We start from the raw sequence: 14414 nt of genomic DNA on the forward strand, positions 1-14414 counted from the left end.
TGGGGGTGGAGAGATGCAACTGAAAAGGGTTGGGAGGAATGCTTTCTGGCACTAGATTTGAGAGATAGCTTCAGCATCCATCATGAGACAGGAAGGAGCTTTTCCATAATCCCAATTAAATCTGCCATCATATGTTTTTCTAGACAAGCTTCCACAATGTCATTATTACCCCAGAGATGTTCACTATTCAGGCTTAAGCCAGATACTTCCTCTATGAACCTTCTTATCCAAGGTAGACCAGGTTTACATTCCAATAAGATAGGACCAGGAAACCCTGAAATGAAGAGTCCTCAAAATGAATGTCCTTCATAGACCCAGGTCATTCATTCTCTTCTCTGCTTCTGGAGCATTTATTGAGCATCTACTGTGCTGGGCAAATTGATCAGTCTGCCTAACTATAACAGAGGCACTGGTTATATCTGAACATGTGAGGATCTCTACTTAAATCTGACCAGTCAAGCTTTTCTATTCTGGGATGTCTGATGTCTGGACTCTATTTAGAGTCCCTCTTTTCAATTACCCCTCACCCTGACTCTAATTTATAAAGAAGCAACTCTTGCTATTTTCACCTGTCTGGTGAGTAAAGAGAACTACATTTTTGTAAATACTCCCAACACTGAGACATACACAGCAGCACTTTGCATCTGATTGCTAGAAGCTGTTCACATCAGTCTGCAATCCTTTTTCAAAGCTTATTAACTCAAACAGCCTGAAAAATATTACTGTAAAGATTGGGGATGTGTGTCATTTCCTCTTACAAAATGAACATAGGTCATGGAGGAAAATGTCTTTTTTTTTTTTGAGATGCATAATGAAATATTTAGAGGTAAAATGTTATGATGACTGCAATCTACTCCAAACCACTTCTATAAAAAATAAAACAAATGAGGCAAAATTGGCAAAATGTTAATCATTATATCTAGGTGATAGGAATACAGGTATTCACTACAGGGTTCTTTCTGCTTTCCGAAGCATAAAAATTATCAAAAATAAAAACAAAAAGGGTGTAGATTTTTTACATATAGGGCTATCTTGCCCCCATACTGACACTCTTGGTGTTTTCAGGATTGGAGACCGATCATCTCAAAAAAGGATGATATCTGTTTTTAACTAGAAATGTCCAGTAGAGACTTCAGGTCTGTACATGCAGCTTCTGTTCTTAACGGTCCTTTGGTTCTATTTACGGAGGGAAGAGAAGCAGCAGCTATTGAGAAAAAGCAGAGTATCAAAAAAAAAAAAAAAGAAAGGAAGAAAGCAGTGTTGGCACAGATGCAGGGGAAAAAATGCCTTGTTGGGAAAGCACTGCATTAGTAAGATGGTGTTTCTCTTTTAAGTCACAGACCGCTAAGCACGCGACTTCAAACTACTGGCAGGATGTTTTGTCCAAGTGCATCTAGTGGATGTGGAATTTATCCCTCTAAACCGACATACCGGCCCAAGGACGGACTCGGTCCCACCCCCGACACCCCGAGACACACACACAGGCAGGCACGGTGAGAGGGGGACTCACAGTTCTGAGTATAGGAAGTGCAGATTGCCCACATTGTCAACGTAGTTGGCAGGGCTGAGCCAAGGCAGGATCAGCAACAGAAGCGCCTTCATTTTCCGATCAGGGTGCAGCTTTTTCTCCCCCCACCAGCCACCTTCTCTCTGTCAGTGGCAGGGGCCCAGCCCAGCCCGCCCCTTTAAACAACCTTTGCCATGTTCCCACAATCAGCAGATCATAGAGAATCAGACTCAGAGCCCTTGGCTGGAGCTGCGTTGATAAATCACAGGCTCGTAAGGGGACTGTGAGGTGCTCTGATTCTCAGATGGGGAGATATGAGAATGAAGGGCCCCACCAAGGCTGGAGAGAGGGTTAGGCTGAGAGCAGACAGGCTGATGCCTGGGAAAGGGACCTGCCCCCTCCTGCAGGCTGCCGACTGGTTCTCAGGAAGCAGCTGGTACATTTACATCACTGGCCGGGAGCAGCCGGGCTGGAAGCTGATCTGTGTTGGAAGAGGGCATGAAGATGGCACATGCAGAGCCCACTGTGTGAATAAGCAGATACTCAGAAGCTGTCCTCCAGCTTGACTGGAGGAAGACACGGGTTGAAATCAGCATCTTTGGAACAGAGCCTAGAGAGCTGAGCTCAAAGTGAGTCTTTGGATATTGTTGCACAGGAATGTTAATCGGAACCAGCTCCACCTCTCCATGTATATTTAGAATATGTGCTTAAGGTAATTTACCTGTCAATTTCCTGACCACACAGACAGGTAAGGGAAGTGATATCTTTCCTGTTAATTTTGAAAACTGTCCCTATGACAGAATAGGTTGTGTCATTCTCTCTGAGACTAACCAAAGGCCTCAATAGACAGACATGAAGCTCTTTAAAACCAGTGTACACAGACTCCTGATCTGTAAGAAGAAGAGTTATTCCATTCCTCCTGCTCCCTGGAGTAATTGAATTAGGCTCTGACACTAGCTGCAGGATTCTGGGCATCTCCTTGAAGCTCTGAGCCTCAGTCATCTCATTTTTGAAACGGAGCTAATAATGCCTTAATTCCTTGGTTCTGTGGAGGCTGGACGACAGCGTCTCTTCCACCTTTGAGGTCTATGATTCCAGACCATACTACTTGTCTTAACACGAGGGCTTCTTTGCATGCCTAAGCTCTGGAATGCCATAGAAGCCTCAGATTCCTCTCCTTCTAGTTCATATTTAAGAAGATGGAAATCCATTTTGGTAACTGAAGACCCAAATCTTAATAGAACTGGCTCAAAAAGATGGTTACGTTAACCACAACCTGGCAATTACAACAAACTCCACTTCACAGGAAGATTAAGGAAAATCTACAGGATGACAGCAACTGCAGGTGCTACTGGCAAAGAATGCGTCTGCCAGTGCAGGAGACAGAAGAGACATGGGTCAGTCCCTGGGTCGGGAAGATCCCCTGGAGGAGGAAACAGCAAGCCACTCCAACATTCTTGCCTGGAGAACCCCATGGACAGAGGAGCCTGGCAGGCTACAGTCCATGGGGTCACAAGAGTCAGACACGACTGAAGCGGCTTAAACACACACACACAAGCAGGAAACTGGCATCAGAGATTTGCATTCATCTTTGACAGTGCTCAAAGACTTAAACTACAGGAGACCCTGAGGATGTACAGATTTCACTTCTACAGTTTAGATCTGAGACACACAACCTTGATAAAGCATGGGCATCTATAATTCTTTGGAGGTCCTAATTTGAATTCCACTCCCTTTCTCTGGTGTGCAGGAGAGTCAGAGTCTGTGACGAGCATAAAAAAGGAAGTAAGGTTTGGAATTGAGATGCTGTCATCAAACAGGCTTGAGTCTGAACCCTAGCTCTGCCATAAATGAGCTGTGTGACACTGGGCATGTTGCTTAATCTCTCTGAACTTCCATATCCTCCTTTGTAAAGACAACAATAGTATGCTTAACTCACAGTGTTGTTATGCAGGTGGAATGAAATAATGCCTGTAAGAACAAAGGACTGCATGAGTGTTTAGCTGTTGTTGTAAATGCTGTTATTAATAGCCACTAATAATTGTGGATGAGCCTGGCTGGCAGATCAGTATCTATTTCCAAGAGGCTTTGCTGTTCTCACCCTGGCCCTTCTTTCCTCCTGCTCAGTCTTTTCCTGAATACAGAGTTTCACAGAGTCCTGGGACGTGCTCATCTTGAATGTCCAGGATCTACTGTATAAAGCATGACTCATAAGTAGCATCATATATAACATAGAGGCTTCAGAGCGTGCAGGATTGTATTTCTGATGATCTTGGGTAGGTCAGATTGCTTCTCCAAGTCTCTATTAAAAAGAAAGATGTCTGCCTTTCACTTCTTGCATTTCAAAAGGATAAGATGCCTTAATGGATCTGAAGAAGTGAAGTGAAGTGAAGTCACTCAGTCGTGTCCGACTCTTTGCAACCCCATGGACTATAGCCCACCAGGCTCCTCCATCCATGGAATTTTCTAGGTAAGAGTACTGGAGTGGGTTGCCATTTCCTTCTCCAGGGGATCTTCCTGACCCAGGGATCGAACCCGGGTCTCCCACATTGCGGGCAGACACTTTATCATCTGAGCCCCCAGGGAATCCCAATGGATATGAATGCAATATAAAAATGAAGGTATTGTTTTTTATTGTTTCTGTCACTCTTGCAAAAACAGCTGGCTTCCTATTCAATATCTAATCTCATCTTCTTTTTAAGAGCATCTGTGTTTTGTTTATGGTGGTGATGCACTTTGCCTCTCCCACAGACAGGCAGCCATGTAATACAACAATGGCTAACAAGGTATAAGAAGAAATTACTGGGTGACGCAGCAGAAAGCTCTTTAAAGGAGGGAGTCTCAGTTTGTACACTGCATTTTGCCCTTGAGGCCTGGTTCTTTTTGCCTGGAAATTGGATGTGATGCTGGGGCTTGAGCAGCCATTTTGAGGCCAGGAGGTAATAATTATGAGGATGAATGCTAATTGAAAAGCAGAAGGAGCCTGGATTCCTGATAGCAACATCATACTAGTTGTGGGCTTCCTAGCCCCAAAGTTTGTGCTAAATGAGAAAAAGGAAACTTCTACATAGTTAGATCAATATAACTTGAATCTTTTATTACCCATTCTCAGAGGTAGTCCTATCTAATATAATCTTTTTGGAATAAAATCCTACTTTCAAATGGTCATGGATCACTGTAAACAGTACAGTCATAACCCTAATCCTTGCCTCCAGGCGCTGAGTCCTCTTTATCTTCAAATGTCAGCTCAGACGTCACCAATCATCAATCACCTCCAGTTTTCTTGTCTGTTTTTCTTGTCACTAAGCAGGGAACTCCTTGAGGGCAGGAGCTCTATTGATATTGTTTTCTACTGTATTCTCATCACAGTGCCTAGAACACAGTAGATGCTCAATAAATATCTGTTGAATGAAAGAGAATTCAACTTGGTTAAAGAGACCATTTCTTGGAACAGTCTTTCTTGATCACAGGCAAATTAGCAAAAACAGACTTCAAACTTTATGAGAGTGATGGCAGGGGTTGAGCATGTATATGAATGGATAATAAATGCCCAGGAACCAAGGAAAAAGGTAAGGAATACTTCTTGGAACGGGTGTCTAGGAGAATGTGATTTCTCTAAAGAATTTCTTGGAGCATAATCTGATGGATGCTCAACGGTTCTCTCAAAAACAAAGGCAGAAAATTTCCTCATCTCTTCTGTGCCCAGGAGAACTAAAAGAACAGATCTCAGTTAGGCACAGCCAGGAGAAAGTGGGTTCAGGATTGGAAAGTCATGTGAAGGATGCATGTTAAGCACAGTCAGAGTGGAGATGTTAAGCCAGGCTAAAATGACCAATGAGACTTGTTACTTGACCACCTTTCCATAGGGTAATAGTCCCTAGTCCTTTACTCTGGCAGTAGAACTTTCCCTGCCCTGTAGGCAGCTACCTGAGTCTGTGTTTATGGAACATGGTACAGAGAAGGGTCTGAATATTCATTGGAAGGACTGATGCTAAGGCTAAAGCTCCAATACTTTGGCCACCCGACACAAAGAGCGAACTCATTGGAAAAGACCCTGATGGCTGGGAAAGATTGGGGGCAGGAGAGAAGAGGGCCACAGAGGATGAGATGGTTGGATGGCATCACCGACTCGATGGATATGAGTTTGAGCAAATTCTAGGAGCTGGTGAAGGACAGGGAAACCTGGCGCACTGCAGTCCACGGGGTCACAACGTATCAGACATGACTGAGCAACTGAACAACAGAGAAGGGCCCCTGATAGAAGAAAAGGTCAGGAGAGGTTCCAGTGTAGGTCTTTGGGGAAGAAATTTCCAGGACATTGGGTTTAAACTTAATCAAGAAAATAACCCTAGAGAGTCTTCAGTCAGGTGTGCCAATACCATCACATTTTCACCCAGGACTGTTTTTCAAAACACTGAACAATGAGCTCTTTATTTGTGCTAAGTAAATACTGAAGGGGGTCAGCTTTACTATCTCACGTTTTTATTGTTGTCCATGAGAGAGAAACTCAAGGGCAAAGTGGCTTGTCCCATGAACTCAACATGTGTGTGTTTTCAAATTCTCTCTTTTACCTTTCAGAGGTCATTTTCTCAGAGGCAGAAATTGTGGCTTATATAGATTTTTCTTTCATTCTGGGCCTGGCCTATTGTGGATTGTTAATAAATATGATATATGCAGAGAATGATACTGCAAAATAAAGATGTAGTCTTGAGACTAAAAAAACGCCCACTCAGGATCAAGGAAGTAAAAGCTTCCCCTCAGCACACCCTCTCACTGCCAGTCTGGGTCAAGAGAGGTGCATTGAACTGACCCTCTGCTGTGCCCCAACTGTGCCCACTGCCAATATCCCTTGGTTGGGAAGTCTGCCATTGCACTCAACAGGCCATCACTCTTGTGGGAATTCTTTATAGTAGACCCATGTGATGGGAGTCTGCAATCATCTAAGAGCAGAGGACAACAGAATTATCCAGAAGATTCCAAACATCAGCTTACATGCTTAGATTTACTCCCACAGAAGAACTCTCCAGTCTGAAGTTAAACAAGTCACCCAAGTCATTGCTGGTCCAGCCAGTCCTGCACACCCACAGTTGCCCATACATGCTTTACTTTAGGATTTATATTTAACCCAGGGCCTGAAGTAGTAAGCAATGTTTACAAATGACATAAATTCTGCAGAAAAACAGGCAGCATCCCTGATAACCATAGCATGCATGATCCTCTAGACAGGCCGTGAACAGAGACCTTGGGGAAATAGTTCTTGAATACAGGTTATTTACTAAAGGGACAATGGAAACATTCTAAATGTGATTTATTTCTGCAAGAGCTTAGTTTTCAAGGAGTCAACTGAAATAAATTCCCATTGCACAGGCAGACAAACCGCCTATAGGGAGCTTCCCGTGAAGCCCAGGGTTGCTAGCTCTCTAGGATCCCCTGGAAGGACATGTGGATCCACGTCAGTCTCCCCATAGTTATCAACCAGAATTACAGTGAAGTTCTCCATTTTAGGTCAATTCTCAGCCTACCTACTTTATACTCATCAAAGTACCATCAGTCAAAGAAAATATTTTTAACTCATTACATTTTAAATACTGAAATGAAGAATGCAAAATTTATAAATATAAATTTATCTTCTAGTACAAACATATGACAACACTTCCATACAAGGAGCCACCAACCTGAAGGCCTCGAATCCAAATGTAAGGAAAACACCAGCTTCCTGGTAACATCTGAGTTTTCCTACTTTAAGAGACTCCAGCAGTAGTAGTGCCTTAATCTTAACCTCTCTTCTAAGAGGAGGAAGAGGCAGTCTACTGAACTGGTTGGTTACAGGCCCTGGGCCCAAGAGGGCTCTGGAGTAGAGTTCCAGATTAGCTCCAGATTCTAAATCCTGGCCAGTAAAATGCTCAGGGAGCAGGAGGCAAGGAAATGTATATTAAGCATTTGATGACTAACAAATTCAACGTATTTTTGGAAATGTTGGTTTTAACCTACTTAGGAAGCTGAAGTGTGGAGTCACAGCAAGTGTGGAGGCCCAACACCTTGCCCTGAGAGTTCCCTCGTCACCGAGGGCTGCTGAAGGGGAGGGTGAAAGACTCTGAGGCCACAGCTCAGACATGTGAATTCAATTAGCTCTGCACACCTCGTTATGCGCTGAGCGTTCAGCAGACCTTTCTCCCAGGCTTCCTTGAGGTGTGGGGTCATGCAGCCAGTGTGGGCAGCTGAGGTGCACTTGAGTCATCTCTCTCTAGACCCCAGAAGTGCCCCACCCCTCCCTACCCCGACCAGTCTCTTCCCAGACCTCCCCTGGAAGCACTTTTTCCAGCCTTGCTCTCAGCTCCATGTGCTATCTTATCCCAATTCTTAGGGCTATTCTTGGCCCCAAGTCAGTGCTTGATGAGGGGAGGGGGTAGGGCTGCCGTGGTTTTACTCTCTTACTTCAGAGTGCTTCTATTCTCTCCTTGTCTCTGTCCTCTCTACCCCTCTCCTGCAAAACTCCAGTAGTGGGCAGAATACCTAACACACCCCTCCCCAAAGCAGCCTGCCTCCTCACCCTCAGAACCTGTGAATGTGTCTCCTCACATGGCAAACGGGACTTACAGATGCAACTAAATAAATCCTGAGATGAGGAAAGGAACCTGAATGATCCAGGTGGATTCACTGAGTGGATCCCAGTGTCATCACAGGCGTCCTTATATAAGGAAGTCAGGAGGATCACAGTCATAGAAAGAGATGTGGTGATGGAAGGAAAGGAGAGAGACAGAGAAAGAGAAGGGAACGAGGAAGGAGAGAAGAGAGAGAGATGCTAGGCTGCTGGCTTTGAAGATGGAGAAAGAAGGCACAAGCCAAGAAATGCGGGGGTCTCTGGAAGCTGGAGGCCACAAGGAAAGAGACTCTCCCCAGAGCCAAAGGGAAACAGCCTCCAAACACCCTGATGTCAGTGAGACCTGTGTTGGACTTCAAATACTCGGAACTGGAAAGTAACACACTTGGCATTGTTTTAAGCCACTGAGTTTCCGATCATTTGTTACAGCAGCAGCAGGAATCCAATACAGCTCCCAAACACAAATGTATTATATAAACGGCAAAAGTAGCCAACATGGGAATGGGGCAAGGAGGTCTCCCAGGGCCTTTTCTCCTCCTCTTGCTCCTCACCTCTTCTATCTGGTGTGGCTGCAGTCTTGGCCCTGGCCCTGTGTTAGCATCTGTCTGCATCCACCTCATCTTTGACCCCAGGCCCACTCCCCTGCAGGCAATGCCTCCCTTATGCAGGCAACGCCTCCCCTACCCAGGCAAAACTTGCAGCAAAATTCACACACAGACTCCCTTACCCCTTTTCCTCTGGCCACGTTTCCTTCCGGGCAGCCAGACAAGAGGCACATCCTAGCTCACACACCTGAAATCACAGAGGGTCAGAGGCAACTCACAAACCTGACATAGATGCATCTGGCTCAACATCTACTGGGGGAAAGTGTGTTTACCAACATAATTAATTACTATGGAAAACATGTGTGAAGCATTATACCCAGGCAGGTGCTTTGGATGCAAACTTCCATGTTAGAGATTCTGCATGTCCCCAAAGACAAAGACTCAGATTCAGGGCTTAAGGAATGTGATCTTTAGGAAAAAAAAACACCCGCACCTGCCTCTCACCCTTGTCACAATAGGAACCAAGATAAACACCAGTTTCCAAATTTCCTCTTACAAAATAATTCTTATTAAGCACCTTAGATGCTCTAAGAAAGGAACTCCTGCGCCTGAGACCCAGGGCCACCCCCTGAGGCTGTCCACAAGAAGCACGCTCAGGAACACACGATGTGCGTGGGTGAAGCAAGAGGTAGATGGTGGGGTGGATGGTGCTGACCACCAGCAGGAGCAGTCACACCACAGTTCTGCATCAGTGTGCACACCTGTGCGGAAACACGTGCAGAACAAATCACTAGAAGGACAGAAGTTTTGTAAATCTCTCCTCTTAGAAACTTAGTTGAAAATACCTCGTGTCTCCTCAAAGGATAGTTGGGCTTTGGTATTTCCTGTACAGAGCAAGTCACGGGCCAAACTGGGAGAGATTTTTTTTTTTTTTCTTACATAAAAAGGCAAGCAATGTCCTCCAGGATATCTTTTTGGGAACCTGAAGCCTCACAAAATGAGAAAGCTTCTCATTAGATTCTCCAGTATCTTTCACATTTCAGATGCACCCAAATGAAATAAACCAGTCACAAACGAACAAATACTGAATGATGCTTCTTATATGAGGTTTCCACAGCAGTCAAATTCATGGAGACAGAAAGCAGAATGGTGGGTGCCAGCGGCTGGACAGGAAGAAATGAGGGGGGTTTATTTTAGTTTTTTAAATGGATGTGAAGTTTTAGTTCTGGAAGATGAAAAAAATCCTGGAAATGGTTATTGGTGATGATTGTTACATCAGTGTAAACGTACTTAATGTCACTGAGCCGCACACTTAGAAATGCTTTAAACGGCAAATTTTATATTATTTATATTTTACCAGAAAACCTTCCAACCGTATAAACACACACCCACACATATACACACATTCACACCCCACAACTCCACCATGCGCTGTTTCCTCACACTGAACCACAGCCAGAATATCTCAACCGTTTCTTACTTTGAATCAATCCTTTCACTGGCTGCAAAGCAGAAGGTAAAGAAACAGGTATTTCCGGGAGCACCGGGACCCTGCAACACCCCGCCCTTGCAGCGGCAGCCATGAGGGCAGGGCTTCTCGGGATTGGCCGAGAGGCAGCCCCTCCCTAGAAAGTGAAAGTGAAAGTCGCTTCCGACTCTTCGCGAGACCCCATGGACTGTATAGAATTCTCCAGGCCAGAATACTAGAGTGGGTAGCCTTTCCCTTCTTCAGGGGATCTTCCCAAACCAGGGATCGAACTCAGGTCTCCCGCACTGCAGGCTGATTCTTGACCAGCTGAGCCACAAGGGAAGCCCCTCCCTACCTCGTTTGAAAGTGATGCTCAAGGTCGCAGCGCTGCAGCACCTCGGCGCAGTGCTCCGTGAACGGGCAGGTCACCAGCAGCTTGTTGAGGAGCTTGTTGACCAGGATGTTGGATTTCTTGCAGTGCTGCAGAACCAGAGGCTTTCGATCCACGGGGCAGAAGTCCTTCTCCACCAGGAAGTTGGTGAGGCAGACTGTACAGTAGGTGTGTCCACATGGCGTGTCCAGAGGGTCCAGAAGAGCTTGCAGGCAGATGTGGCAAATGAGGTCATCGTCCACATCTTCCGTGTAGGTGTAGAAGTGGTTTTCCTCGGGGGAGTGGGCTTGGCCACACACCACACACAGGGGTGCAGCGCTGGGATCCGGGTCCTCAGCGGGGTCTGGCTGGTTCATGGTCAACTGGGAGTGGGTGGAGCAGGATGACCGGAAACCAACCCCAGAAAACAGTATTTCCTCCAGAGTAAATCAGGATCTTCTAGGAGCCATCCACAAACCTGAAAGAGAACGAGACTGCTCATCTATCTTGGTTATGGACAGAACTGAGCTGTGACTAGGAAGGCCTGGAACGAGTCACCACGTGGTGACTGACCAACGAGACCTGAAGCCTGGCTTCCTTATGCCTCAGTTTAACTACCTATCTTAGCAGGAATAATACTTACGCCTAATTTCCTCATATTAGTGCAGTGAAAATTATTTGAGTGAAATCTGAGAATGCCCAGAAACAGGCCCTAACAAAACAGACCAGTGATTTATAAAATTCTGTCAGATCATGACAAGAAGAAGATGTTAATGCTCTGATGGCTTTCTCTTATCTCTCTTCACTACCTTTCTCTAAAACCCAGAAAATAAAGGACACCTCATAGTCTTCAACTAAATCATCTGAGAAGAAATAAGAGCTGCTGAGGCAGTTGTATTTTTATGAAGATGAAAGCATTGTTTTCTTCTGCGTGCATTTCATTTATTCAGTCACTTCGTGGTAAAGGTGTTTCCGGAGCCACGCTGTCTGTGCCAATCTCACCATCACTGCACCAATGATGGAAGTCTCCGTTTCCATGTCTGTAGTGGCTCAGAGGTTAAAGTGTCTGCCTGGAATGCTGGAGATCCAGGTTCCATCCCTGGGTCAGGAAGATCCCCTGGAGAAGGAAATGGCAACCCACTCCAGTATGCTTGCCTGGAGAATCCCATGGAGGGAGGAGCCTGGTGGGCTACAGTCCATGGGGTCACAAAGAGTCGGACACGACTGAGTGATTTCACTTTCACTTTCACTTCCATGTCTGTAAAGTGGAGATAATACTGTAATGGCCTATCTCAGAGGGTTGTTGTGAAGAGTAAATGACATATGAGGCATAAAACACTTTAGAATTATGCCTAAAATACAGTAAGTATTAACTATTCTTACATATATTTGTTGCTGAAGTCATTCTGCCTCCAGCCAAGCTCATTTCGCCTGGAAACTGAAAGCTATAGTTCCTCTCAGGGGTCTTTTGCTTTGTTCTCATAGTTCTCTTTCATTCAATTATATATATATTTTCAAACTAGTAGAATATTATCACACTATGTATTTTCCTTTGGTGAAAAGTGAAAGAGTCGCTCAATTGTGTCTGACTCTTTGCAACCTTATGGACTGTAGCGTGACAGGTTCCTCTGTCCATGGAATTCTTCAGGCAAGAATATTGGAATGGGTTGCCATTTCCTTCTCCAGGGGATCTTTCCAACCCAGGGATTGTGAACCTGGGTCACCCACGTTGCAAGCAGATTGTATACCATCTGAGCCACCAGGGAAGCTATTTTTCCTGTGGTATAGGAGTTTAAAGTGGAGATTTCAACATGCCTGATCAACATCTAGGAAAGTCTCCTGACCAGTCAATAAACAGTTTTTTCTTTGCCTTCAATATTTTTTATTAATGAACTGCAGTAGTGTGAGATTAGTGACAATGATAATCATAAACATCTGATTTCAATAAGCATTTTGTAGGCACCAATCTTGAGCAAGGTAGCAAACTGGCCGTGCGGGAGACCTTCAAGAGAGCTTTAAAGGACATGCCTACCCTCTTGGAGTCCTCAGACCTTCCCAGGGGATGTGGACATGACCAAGTAATGAGAAACCCAGGTAAGCAGTGCAGACAGAGGTCAGCACTAGGGGACTCAAGATCAATACTCATGACAATGAAGAACCTGTCGTATCCCAGCCCCCAACTCAACTTTCTTCTTTTCCAAAAGTAACTAAAATGACTTTAAGTTTTCCACAGAAACATAAAGACAGATGAATCGCCTAACAGGAAACTGGCCATGTTTTGAAACAGCACAGCAGTCACAAACTGCCTTACAGTTTTTTTCTTTTCCAAGTAAAGTTTGAGGTTGTTTGTACAAACATAGCCTTATCTCAAAAAGAAAATACATTGACTTCAAACTTGTACTGAGTCAGCTTACATTTCTGCACTGTGTTAACAAGCCTTGAAGAACACTCTGGTCAAGAGGTAGAAGTAAAGTGCCCCAAATGTGAAAGCATGTAGAAATCACAGACTTTTATTTAGCATCAGAAGAGATCACAGGAGGCAAAAGTAGAGGATACAGGAGGGGGTGAAGCTGTTTATAGTCAAATTTCATAGAAACCTACACAGCTGCTATTTGTCCTCAAGGCTCAGAGAAGATATTGGAACCACACAGGAAATACTTTCAGTAGCATGAAAAACAGTTCAAAAATAAACATGAAAATGGAAATGGGCCACCCAAAAGATTATCATCTGCTATAGGAAAAAAAAGTTCGCATATTTTGAACTAAAACCCTATGTCTTTAGTACTTAGAGTTGGGTCAAATCCTCCCACGTATTCTTTCTCATTGTGCTGAAGGGAAGGGTGATAGGAATGACGGTGGTCGCCCTGCTCTGACCACTGCAACAATGTCACGTTTCTGGGCCATTTCCTCATTGGTGCAAAGGTGGAATTGGACCAGATGCTTGGTTTTCTCACTGTGCTCGGCAAGGCAAGGTGTGTCAGGTGCCTCAGGCTCTTCCGGGGAAGGGAAGGGGGATGGTAGGCTGTGCCCAATTTTCCACTCCACCCAGACCCAGCTCCACTTTCATCTCATACATTAGGTTCCTCATAGATTCTGTTCAAAGGACCATGGCTTAAGGAAAACAAAAGCCAAAAAAATCCTCCGGACTAGATACCATGAAATCCCTTTCAGAAACAGAGTCCTGTGGTTCCATGCTAATATAATAGAGGTGTTTTCTTGGGGTATTTTAGGGTGGTTGGCTTTGGGGAATTTTTTTTTTTTCTGGGGCATATATATATATATATATATATATAAAATTATGTTGTTTAATCCTTACACATCCCCAGGGATTTTGTTTTTAATTTAACAGATGAGGAAACTGGGTGTAGTAGGTAAGTAACTTGCCAGTTACACCAAAAAAGAACAAACTAGCAGGGGCTCATAACTCCTTACTGCTCTTCACAGCATTGCTACTTTTCTCCCATATCTATCTTGACTATGACCAGTCAGAATCAAGATAGGAAAAAGGAAAAGTGAAAGTCACTCAGTCATGTCCGACTCTTTGAGATCCCATGGGTTGTAGTCCATGGAATTCTCTAGGCCAGAGTACTGGAGTGGGTAGCCTTTCCCTTCTCCAGGAGATCTTCCCAATGCAGGGACTGAACCCCAGTCTCCATCACTGTAGGCAGATTCTTTACCATCTGAGCCATAAGGGAAGCCCAAGAATACTGGAGCAGGTAGCCCATCCCTTCTCCAGCAGATCTTCCCGACCCAGGAACTGAACCAAATATAAGAGCCCCAGGAAATTATAAGGTTAAAAATCCCTGTAGGCCCCATTGCAAATGGAGTTTTCCAAGATCTCTGAATAAAAAGATTCTTCGACTTTACTGAGCGCTAAAATGCCTAAGACAGGATAAGTGGATTGGAATAAGCAGAAATGGCAG

The 14414-nt window shown here is 44.6% G+C and overlaps 1 protein-coding gene across 4 annotated transcripts in view; it reads right to left on the reverse strand.

Moving 5' to 3' along the window:
- LNX1 (ligand of numb-protein X 1) overlaps positions 1-14414 on the reverse strand; it is a 190486-nt gene that overhangs the window by 103712 nt on the left and 72360 nt on the right. For 3 of the 4 annotated variants that reach the window (XM_005681612.3, XM_005681613.3, XM_018049456.1), the window contains exon 3: positions 10477-10969. In XM_005681612.3, coding sequence (XP_005681669.2) covers positions 10477-10868 — 392 coding nt within the window. In that variant the 5' untranslated portion in view covers positions 10869-10969. Of the gene's footprint in view, positions 1-1510; positions 1884-10476; positions 10970-14414 lie in introns of those variants that run through there. The other variant, XM_005681615.3, reaches the window with a different exon arrangement.

The sequence above is a fragment of the Capra hircus genome, chromosome 6 (assembly GCF_001704415.2).
Source record: "Capra hircus breed San Clemente chromosome 6, ASM170441v1, whole genome shotgun sequence".
NCBI classification, from domain to species: Eukaryota; Metazoa; Chordata; class Mammalia; order Artiodactyla; family Bovidae; genus Capra; species Capra hircus.